This window comes from Candida metapsilosis (genome assembly GCF_017655625.1).
Source record: "Candida metapsilosis strain BP57 chromosome Unknown scaffold7, whole genome shotgun sequence".
In the NCBI taxonomy this organism is placed as follows: Eukaryota; Fungi; Ascomycota; class Pichiomycetes; order Serinales; family Debaryomycetaceae; genus Lodderomyces; species Lodderomyces metapsilosis.
The window spans coordinates 1,537,049-1,548,776 of record NW_027138165.1 but is presented as its reverse complement, the minus strand read 5'-3'; the positions used below and the strand labels follow the sequence as shown (position 1 = coordinate 1,548,776).

General features: G+C 37.3%; 3 protein-coding genes across 3 annotated transcripts; all 3 read left to right on the top strand. All coding sequences in view use genetic code 12, as the record gives it.

The window, feature by feature from the left end:
* Window positions 1–985: 985 nt before the first annotated feature.
* Window positions 986–3,400, top strand: HAK1 (Hak1p; the record flags this gene model as incomplete). Its single annotated transcript, XM_067694412.1, has 1 exon — window positions 986–3,400. The coding sequence occupies one exon, from the start codon at window positions 986–988 to the stop codon at window positions 3,398–3,400; it is 2,415 nt and encodes an 804-aa protein (XP_067546735.1).
* A 257-nt stretch (window positions 3,401–3,657) lies between these two features.
* VPS34 (phosphatidylinositol 3-kinase) lies at window positions 3,658–6,726 on the top strand (the record flags this gene model as incomplete). The annotated part of the gene is made up of 1 exon (XM_067694411.1): window positions 3,658–6,726. One exon carries the CDS (start codon window positions 3,658–3,660, stop codon window positions 6,724–6,726), a length of 3,069 nt encoding a protein of 1,022 aa, XP_067546734.1.
* Window positions 6,727–8,488: 1,762 nt separating this feature from the next.
* Window positions 8,489–11,728, top strand: I9W82_005253 (uncharacterized protein; the record flags this gene model as incomplete). The annotated part of the gene is made up of 1 exon (XM_067694410.1): window positions 8,489–11,728. The coding sequence occupies one exon, from the start codon at window positions 8,489–8,491 to the stop codon at window positions 11,726–11,728; it is 3,240 nt and encodes a 1,079-aa protein (XP_067546733.1).

The window sequence follows — 11,728 nt, the reverse complement described above, 5'->3', positions numbered from 1 at the left end:
ACAGAATTGTGTACCTCTGAAAGCCAAGGATTAAATAGATTAGTAGCCTAGTAAAGCATAGCCTCACGCCCCCTAATATTAGGGGTTTTCTCCATATTTCCGTGTATTTCGTTTATCACTCTTTTGTACTTTGTATATAGAATCCATTTAATCATGGAGTATAAGCTAATGTGCATCATTAGTGTCTTAGAGTATTTTGTGTATTGGTTACTGTATTGTCTTCAAAGATGAATAGACATTGGAGTTTACGAACTCTATCAATACACATACCCATAAACTAGTAGATTGTATTGGATTCTATTACGTAACTACTGCTAGTACGATAGAGATACATCTAACTGTATTAAAAAATCCCTCAAAATATGCATACATAGATACAATATACTCAAGTTCATATACGAAACAAGCATAAAAGAAGATGTATTACTATATGACGTATATATTAAGAATAACACATGATTAGACATACATGTAATATTTTATCTGTCTATCTGTCTGTATGTATGTCTATGGCGCTTGTAGTCTATATTTACACTACTATACTAAAAAAAGAAAAAATAAGACGAGTTTTCTGTGGTTGTTTTTGTTGCTTTTGTTGTTGTTGGTACAGCCCCTCAAGAAAAGTGTAGTACGTAAAGTATAAACTTTCTATTGTCTTATGTATTGTACTATTGTCTTATGTATTGTATTGTGTGATGTACGTAATGCAAAAAGTTTTGAGGGATTTAAAATTTTCAATTTTTGCAACAACAAACACTACCTACCAAAATAGAAATTAAAACAACAACATAGATAGATACACATGGGACACCAAAAAGTAGCCCTCATTCTAGGGCTTCAACTTCCATCAACCAAGCACAAGCAAACTGTTCCAAAGAGAGAGAGTATATAAATACTCACATAGATTCTTCCCCCGTTTTCTTTCTTTTTCCTTTTCGTAGATTCACACTCTAAAACACATACATATAGTTTCTTTTTCCCATTGATGTCTACTGGCAACACATCCACCTTGAAAGCTGATTTTGACACATCCATGCACGCTGCTTCAGTAAACACAGAAGAAGCACCAGCATACACACAGGAAGCTGATACAGATGCTTACGACGAGTATGATGAAGAATCATCAATTGACTCTTCTCCTTCACCACAACCACCACAACGCAAACAATCATGGAAAGAAATCTTTATGTTATCATTCAGTTCCTTAGGTGCAATCTATGGTGATTTAGGTACATCTCCACTATACACCATGAACTCAATCAAATATTCTCAAAACCCACCAAACAAAGATGATGTGTATGGTGCTGTTTCCATCATCTTTTATGTATTCACATTCATTGTTATTTTCAAATACGTGCTAATTGTCTTGTATTTCGGTCCAAATAATGGTGAAGGTGGTCAAGTTGCCATTTATGCTAAAATTGCTAGATTTTTGAAAATTGGTCCCAAGGGAGTCATCATACCTGGTAAAACTGAAGGTGAATTGGATGATTTGGATTTAAAAGTACTTGCTAGACACGATACTTCCATGTCTACTGACACTTTGCATTCAAGAATTGAGAAAATCAAACAACATCCAGTTGTCATCAAAGTGTTGAAAACTTTCATTCTTGCAGCTTGTTTTCTTGGTTGTTCATTAATCATTTCCGATGGGTTATTGACTCCAACTACAACTGTCCTTAGTGCAATTGGTGGTATTCAAACAGCAGTACCTAGTTTCAACAATGTATTGGCGGTATCTGAAGTCATTTTGGTGCTTCTTTTCGTTATTCAAAGGTTTGGTTCAACAAAGTTGAGTTTTACATTTGCACCAATTATAACCATTTGGATGTTTGGTCTCATCATTTGTGGTATTTACAACATTGTCGTACATCATCCAGGTATTTTCGCTGCTTTATCTCCGTACTATGCAATCCACATATTACGTAATGGTGGTATTGATGTCTTTGGAGGAGCAATGTTGGCAATCACAGGTACTGAAGCCATGTTTGCTGATATTGGACACTTTGGAAGATTACCAATCCAATTAACAATGACTTGTTTTGTTTATCCTGCATTGATCTTGTGCTACTTGGGTCAAGGAGCTTACTTGGTAAAACACCCAGATGCAGTCGTCAACCCGTTCTATATTTCATTACCTGGTGGTACGGGCTCAGGTCCATATTGGGTCATGTTTGTGTTATCAACATTGGCTAGTATTGTTGCTTCACAAGCATTGATACTTTCTGTATTCAGCATCACTTCCCAATTGATCAATCTTGATTGTTTCCCCAAATTGAAAATAGTTCATGTTTCACGTCATTATGCTGGTAAAGTTTACCTTCCGGCAGTTAATTGGATGTTGATGATTGGTGTTGTCTGTACTGCAGCTGGTTTCAAAAATAGCAACAACATCACTGCTGCTTATGGTTTGGGTATCTGTCTTGATTTGATTGTCACTTCCTTCTTGATGCTTATTTGCTTATACTATGTTTACAGCTTGAACATTATCTGGCCGCTTTTATTTGCTTGCATCTTTATTCCATTGGAGATGTGTTTGGTGATTGCCAATATGAAAAAAGTGCCCCATGGTGCTTGGTTCCCATTAATGATGGCGGCAATCTTTTGTACATTCCTCTGTACTTGGCGATGGGCAAGATCCAGAAAAGTCAATGAAGAATTACGTCAGCAGGTTAAAATTGCCGACTTGTATCCATTTTTCCAGAAAAGACCAGTCACAGTTGACCTTAGTGGGAGTGCGAATGGTGGTGATGCCAATGGCGGTGATGATGGCGATTTGAGTGATCGAGGAAGAGCGAGGGAAAGAGTCACTGTTGTTGCTCAACCAGCTAGTAACCAAGTGATAACCAAATACGGCACTCAAGTGTTACAAAAACACCCTGGTGTTGGATTCATGTATGTCAACTCCCTCCTCACAAACAGTCCAAACACATTACCACAACTATATGCTAAAATTGTTGAAAATTTCGCTTCAATACCTAACAACTTGGTCTTTGTTGGAGTACGAGTCCTTTCCATCCCATATGCAGTTGATGAACGATTTGTTCTTGCGCCAATGAAGTTGCCTGGCCATTTCAAATGTATTGTACGATTTGGATTCATGGAAGAAGTCCGCATGACTGAGGACTTGATTAAAGCGATAATGAAACTGATGCCAATACCTGAATCCCTAGTTGATGAGTTACCAGTGATGCATTTCTATGAAAATGATATTATTCAATGTCGTGAATATCAACGTGATGAACGCTGGGTTGTTAATGGATTGTTGAAGTTGAAATACACAGTAAGGAAGTTGGTGGTTAATTATTTATTCAACCCATTGATTCAGCTAACTCAGGATTTCGATGATGGGCATGAAAAGATTGAAAGAATTTTGATTGGTGGTGTAGCTAGGATATAAAAGATGGGAGTTTATAGTTTTTTTGATAGAATGCACGTGCAACTTTTCAAAAGAAGTAATTGTAAGCTACAAGCCGCATAAGGGAAGAACAAATAAGTAGCTTTTGCCTTATCAACAAATAACGTCTCCTCTGCAACGGTACGGTAATGACAGCAATCCCCCCACATCCGGAGCAATCTACTCCCCATAACCGAACATTGACCACATTCGGTCTCTCAAAAGACCTATCACAACCAATCAACATCAAAATCAATTACATGGAATGCACAAATGATCATCTTCAACTAGCTTCCATCTCCGACAAGTTTACCAATCCAGCCATTTTCCAACAATTGTCGAAAATATATCGATACCTGGACCTATATGTCACCATTGAGGTCTATGACGGCAAGGATAACAACCTAATCAGCATACCGATTCAAACTTCATACAAGGCTTTCAACAACAAGAAACGAATATGGAACCAAGTATTGAAGTTGGCTATCGATGGGAATCAAGTGTGGTATGATTCGTATTTGAAGTTCTCAATAATGGAAATTGTCAATACAAAACCAGTGGTGTTTGGAGTTGGGTTTCTTTCTTTATTCAACCATAAGTCGTCGACGTTGAGAAGTGGATCCCACAAGGTGCCTATATATACTGAAGCTGATGTCAATGTTGAGCAAGAAAAGTTGAATTATGGCGTGCTTACGGGGTTGACTCCATTAGAGCAAGATTTAATCAATTATGAAAATGGACAGTATTCTCGCATTAGTTGGCTTGATAAGATTGCGTTACCCAAGATTGATGTTACGACAAATGGTAATCGAGATCATGATTATTTCCTATACGTTGAGCTCCCGCATTATGAATTCCCCATCGTGTATTCAGATATCATATACAATGTACCATCATTGGAACCACGTAGTGGTGTTGATCCACCGTTAGGTAACACAATTAGCAAAGTGATCAACTCAATTGATATACCAATGTCAACGTCACTGGATCCGAAAGCTACCAAGATATACGATCCCGATTTTCAATTGACTGCAAATTACGCCACAACGACAACTGGACCAAACTTGAATACGAATACGAATGTTAATGCCATGTTGGATCCAATTGAGTTGAAGTTTCATAAATTGGAGAGAAATATCAACAACAATTCCATCATTGATAAAGATTTAAAACCTTCACCACAATTACGAGATGAACTACTAAAGATTTTACTCAAGCCATCAAATGCAGAATTGACTGATAATGAAAAGAATCTCATGTGGCGATTCCGGTATTATTTCAGCAAGAATAACAATTCTAATGATTCCACTTCAAAAGCATCCAAATCATTCTTGCCCAAGTTTCTCAAATCAATCAATTGGGAAAATGATTATGAGTTGGATCATACATTTAAGGAAATCTTGCCGTTGTATTGGAGTGTAGAGAATTTACAAATTGGCGATGCATTGGAATTATTGGGCAAGTTTTTCAATCCGCATGTGTTGGGTAAATCAAGGTACTCTGAAGATGCGTTTGAAGTGAAGAACAATAGTACAGATGATGCAAAATTGACCGATGATGAATTGAGGTTTCAAAAAGTGTTTGATGATGTTTGCTATTTGCGGAAATTGGCGGTGGAGAGATTGAAGTTGGCAAGTAGTGACGAGTTGTTGCTTTATCTTCTCCAATTGGTTCAAGCTTTGAAATATGAGGCATTGATTTATCAAGATGAACAGGGTAGAGGAGGAGGAGGAGGAGGAGGAGGAGGGGCTGGATCTGGAGCTGGAGCAGTTGAAACGTTGGACTGCATGAACTTGCCACTTGCAAAATTCCTAATTACACTGGCGGTTGAAAATGAGCAATTGGGAAACTTCTTTTACTGGTACGTTAAAGTTGAAAATGAGGATCAATTGAGTAGAGGTGGCAAAACCAACATTTACTCCATCGTCTTGAACAAGTATATCGAGTGCTTGAAAATATACAGTCATGAACATAAGGTGCCCCACTATAAGCATCTTAAGCGACAAATTTGGTTTATTAAAAAACTCACTCATCTTGTGGAATTGATACGAACTACATTTAAAAAGGGCGAAGCCACAGCTAAGAAAGTTGAGTTTCTTCGGGAATACTTGTCATCCTCAACGAATGAATTGCTTAAATTCCCCGATCCGTTCCCGTTACCGTTAGACCCTTCAGTTGTTGTTTGTGGATGTTATCCTCAAGAATCATCAGTATTCAAATCATCACTTTCTCCATTAAAGATTACCCTCAAGACTATAGAGTCCAAACAGCCAAGTCGTCATACGTCACAAATATTTGGCAAGAAATCAAGTAAAAAGTATGGCAAGTATCCATTGATGTTTAAAATTGGTGATGATTTGAGACAAGATCAGTTGGTGATTCAAATTATAAACTTGATGGATCAATTGTTGAAGAATGAGAATTTGGATTTGAAATTGACTCCGTATAAGATTCTTGCTACTAGTCCTGTTGCTGGGCTTATTCAGTTTGTGCCGAATGAAACTTTGGATGTGGTGTTGTCAAAGTATGCACAGATGCCTCAATTGGATGCTGGTGCTGGAACAGCCACTAGTGCCCATGCTCCAGGTGGTACTGCATCTGATGGGAAGCAGCAAAAATCCTCCGCGCTTCCTCCCAGTGTCACTTCTAATGGGATCCTCAATTACCTAAGGATCCACAGTCAAGATCCAGATCAAGATGAACAGGCAATTGAACCAGTTTCCAAAAGTGTCTTGCATAGTTCCACAACCAGTACTGATTCAGCACCAGCACCACCACAGCCTAAACCCACAGTCACTTCCGATCTAGGAGTATCTCCAAAATTAATGGACAACTACGTCAAATCATGCGCTGGTTACTGTGTCATCACATATATTCTTGGTGTTGGAGACCGTCATTTGGACAACTTGCTTCTTTCACCCAATGGCAAATTCTGGCATGCCGATTTTGGTTACATACTAGGCCGTGACCCAAAACCATTCCCGCCTTTGATGAAACTCCCCATTCAAGTAATTGACGGAATGGGAGGTATGAATCATGAAAATTTCCAAATTTTTAAAAATTATTGCTTCATTACTTACACAACACTACGCAAAAACTCACAATTGATTTTAAATTTGTTTCAATTAATGAGTGATGCCAATATACCTGATATTATTATTGATCCTTCACGCGCTGTTTCCAAGGTACAGGATAAGTTTTGTTTACTGATGAGTACTGAAGAAGAGGCGATTTTGCATTTTCAGGATTTGATTAATGATAGTGTTGGTGCGTTTTTGCCGGTTGTTATTGATCGATTGCATAGTTTGGCCCAGTATTGGCGGGCGTAAGTAGGGTTTTAATGCAGGAGGTTGACACTCGTGTTGTAGAGAAGAAAGGGACCTCTTTTGAGGAGTAGGTAGAGGGAATGAACTACGTAGTTTTCTTTTACACAACATTTTAACTCAATTTATTAAATAAAAGATAGAAAAAGGCAACAAAGCAAACTGAGTAGTGGTTGGTAATTCATATATTTGTCCTTCAAAAAAAGTGCAAAATTAAAGTTATCCGTGAGCGGTGGATTGTCTGAGACAGTGTTGGTTCGTCTAGTAACGTATCTCAAAACTGGTAGTTCCAAGTCGTATCTAAATATACCTGTAAATGACTTGAATATATATATATACTAACAGATTACCCACATAGTGTTGATTTTATGAAATAAAAGTTAGTTAATAATTTTAATTAAACGATAATGATAAGCACGTGCGCACAATTAATGAATCTAGTTACGTAACCCAAATATAAAATAAAAATAAAAATAAAAACAATAATAGATATACACTCAGACACAGAAAAAGAATGTCAGACACAGAAATTCAGACAGACACAGAAAACAAAAAGAAAAGGGATTTGAATATTACTCGCAGCAAAAGGTACCAGCGAGCAACAGTGTTGTTTCTGTCACAAAGAGTGATAAATCTCATTATACACCACTCCAATGGAGATCAAGAGTTTGGAACATGTATCATATAAAGATCGGAACAGACTCTCGTAGAGAGATACTAGAGCTGCAGGTTTAAACTGAATACAAGAGAAATTTAACGTACATTTTATCTGTGAACATCTAAGTAATAATACGTACCTCTTTACTTCAAAACGGAAAGCCTAAAAGCTGGTGGCATGTAACACCTTGAACGAGTATCTGGGACACCTTGAAATTGACAAGTCTGTCATATCCAAATCAGAATCACACGAATGAGCGACTCTGCTCAAGATCCAATTATAAACGAACTTCGTGGAGTTTAGCTCTAACTTTAATTGAACCTTATGACTGGTTTCTTTCAATGAAACTTATGAGCTAATGAGGGATTAATCCCCAATGATATCTATCAAGAGATAGACTTGATGAATACCCTTTAGAGGATTCCTTAGCTATCTCCACTACTGCCCAATTAGATCAATCCTTTGCTGTTAACATTCGAGCAAAACTAGCTGATGTGACAAGAAGATACGATCACTTTTGTTATGTTCAGTTTGGTTGTAAAAAAACTTTTGGTTTACAAAATTTGTTGCTGTATTTATACTTTTGAGAAAGAATCGTGTTGCAAAACTTTTACTACACACACCAGTGTCGCATTATTTCATTCACGACAGACCAAATCAATATTTTTTACGGCACGACATTAACGGCTGGAAGTGACACAAAAGTATACAACAAATGTTTACCAATTAGCCTAATGAAGAAGGTCACCACAAAATCAGATCTTCCTTTCAAAAAAAAAACAAAAGAAAACCCATTTGATCTAGTAGACCAAGATGATGACGCTCATAATAGAAAAAACACATCTGAATATAGCAATTGACAAAACAAGATCAAAATATTTTTATTATTGGAAACTTTTTTCCTGTTGACTAAAGCCCTTTCATTTCCAATATTCATTCCAAAGGAAATAGAATCAATTTTTAATTGCTTCATTCCTTTTAATACAATTATAGCATTGTTATCGCCCACATTCCTTTCATTCAGTTTTATTACATTTGCATTTACTAGCATTATAACATTCAACCTTTTGCATTTTACAAACTACAGTTTCATTCTACTCCTTTCCGCATATGACACTACCTCCACTACCATTTAAAGTAAAGACCACTGTGTCGTGGCCCGGTGAAGAATCTGGGGATTTGGGATTTCTCGAAAATGAGTTGATCCAAGTGTTTTCCATTGTTGATGAGAGTTGGTGGAGTGGGAAGCTACGTCGTAACGGAGCAGAGGGGATATTCCCTCGCGAGTATGTTAGTGTAATGGAAGACGAAGCATCAAGAACCCCTCCTTCTGGAATGGGCACCCCAACAAAGAAGAAACAGATGGGAGGAAGTACCATGTCAGTAGACAGGATTCACAAACAAACTTCCAACCCCATGTTGAATTACAAACAAGGGGAGTCTTCACCATCAAGAGGTTCGTATGATAGAATGAATCAGAGTTTCGATGGTATTCCATCGCCAATGAAAAAGTTTCCAGTTTATGCATCTTCAGGACGTAGCAGCAAAGTGAGCCATCAACAACAGTTGCAATTACAACGGGACCGTGAGATGGAGATTGAATGCTTCAAGCGTATGCAAAAACAATTAAAACAACAAGAACAACAACTCAACAATTATAAGCTTTACAAATCGACACTGGATTTGAACAGAAAGGTAATGGTGCCTGACCAGAGGGAAATGGCTCGTTCTCAACCGTATCCACATGGCAATTCCTACAAATCAAGTTCATATGCTGATATAAAGTCGTCTGATATGGTTCAAAAACAACAACACAGGGAAAGATTAATGCAAAAGCAGACACACTATGGAAGTCAGCCATCGTTACCATTATCTGCCAATGCCACTCCATCTAATCAGAAATCCAAGTCATCGAGAGAGCTAGAATTTGTAAAGGAATATGAAGAGATTGCTCGAAAAAGGGCCGAGTTGGAATATGAATTACAAAAGTTAAAGAGAAATGACAAGCAAGCACAAAAATCACCCACATCGCCATCAAAATATCAACACTCTTTTAGAACAAAAGATGAATATTCAGTTGACTCGTACGACTCTCTCGAAGAACGTAAGAGATATTCACGTGATGATTTGAGTAAGAAAATGTCAAATTACGTCACTGACGAAGAAGATGATATTGCACATGGAATGCCTGGAAACCCATTGACCAATTATGTTAATTCAGGTGATGGTCTACTCAGGGACGACAACGAATCACCACCCCCACCACCCCCTCCAAAGCATTCCACACCATCAAAGTCACCAGGTGCCAATGGTGCTGTGGATGACATGGGATCATCACAAATGAGAATGCCTTATGACGGTGACGATTTTGGAGGTGCTATCAGTAATGATGATGATTATTACCGATTATACATGCAACATGAAGAGTTAAAAAATTCGATAAAATCATTGCAAAGTGATGTGATGAACTTGTCCGAGTTGAGTGCCACCAGCGCAGGATCATTCATGAGACACAAGTATGAAAAAGATTTACAACAAAGTCAATCAAGGATGAAGGGGATGTCTGTTGAGGATGATGTATACGATTCTAGCATGATTGAGGGCGACGATGATGATGCTGCTGATGACGACTTTGCTTCAGAATCCAAGTCTGATGTCATGAGCGCCGTATTTGAAGATAAAAGGAAAGGCAATGGAAACATTTTCAAAAAGTTATTAAGGAGGTCCACACAAGAACAGTTGAATCCTATTGAACAGAAGTTACAACGTCAAGATGAAATCGATTTGGTTAGTTATAAAATGGACATTAATAGAATGAATTCGTTAACCTCAAAGGAAAAACAAGGAAGAACGAAAAGAGTTGTCAAGAGTGAAGCCAATTTAGTTGTTAAACCATTGGACTACATTTCAGAAATTAATACTAATGAAACGGCTGGGTTTAATCGTGGCGAGGTTTTGGTAACTGATGATGATGATAATAATGATTATATTGATTTGTCACTGGTTCCTTATTCCAAGATTGATGCATTTGTCGCCAATTATGATATTCGCTACGATTTGAATGAGTTTATATCAGATGTTTCGGTGAAATTTCATAGTTTGGACTTGGCCAAGATTAGATGTGTGTTGTTACACTTGTGCAAGTTTCATATAATTGAAGAAGAACCAGGTAGTGGTGGTGACCAAGCCTCAACAGCAGGCATTTCCCAAGTGAAGCCGAAATTAAAAGAAGTTCAATTAAAAGGAGAAGCATCAATTTTCCAAATCAATTATATTTTTAAAAAGATTTTAGATGCATTGAGAATCCCATGTGAGATTGTCTTGGGGTTCTGGAAAAAGCCTAATGAGTTTTATCATAATGAGCAGTACGTTATCAACCACTGCTGGTTATCAGTCTTGGTAGATGATAAGTTCCGTTTAATTGATATATACAATTTTGCAAACCCATCCATTTGCAATTTACAAGATGTTAGATATAATGAGTTTTATTTCATATCCCAGCCATTGAGTTTGGTATCTACACACATCCCATCAATTATTGACTTACAACATGTGACACCACCAATTGATCCAAGTATTGCATTTTATTTACCACGCACATATTCTGGATTCTATGCCAATAACCTATCATTCCATAATTTCAACAATGCATTAACTAGGTTAAAAGATTTGGAAATTTGTGAATTAGAGTTGTATGTACCCACTGATGTCGAATTATTTACATTGGTTAAAACATCCAAAATTACAACTAATGATTTAAGTTTATGTCAAATGAAATGGGTTAATCATAGACGTATGGCTAAGGTGAAAGCCATATTACCCAAGAATGAATCTATTGGAGTATTACAAATATTTGCTGGACCTAAAGGATTACAAAAGCATTTTGATAATATCCATCAATTATCAATTGTGATTCCATTGACTCATCAAGGTACAAATAGACAAACTAAATTTGTGCAACGGTTCCCCACTGTTCAAGCTCAACTGAATGATTTATACATTGTTAAACCCCAGGCTAATAAATTGTTGTTGAAAAACACGTATTTGTTCCAAATTGACCAGTATCCAAGTCAAGGGTTACGAGGTAAGATGGCGCATTTACCAGACTTTAAAGTTGTAATTGAATCGCCACTGGGTAAATATTTCAAATTAACTCGTGATGAAGAAGATGAGGCGGACCATAGTGGAGATGGAAGAGTGACAGATTCTATTCAGAAACCATTTGGGGTGTATTCGTCAAACATAAAGTGTCTGGAACTTGGTGTCTATCGTGGTTTAGTAATTGGTGATAATGGTAATAGTTGGTACGTGTTTGCCCAATGGGAAAGTGTACAGAGTTTAGGTGTATAA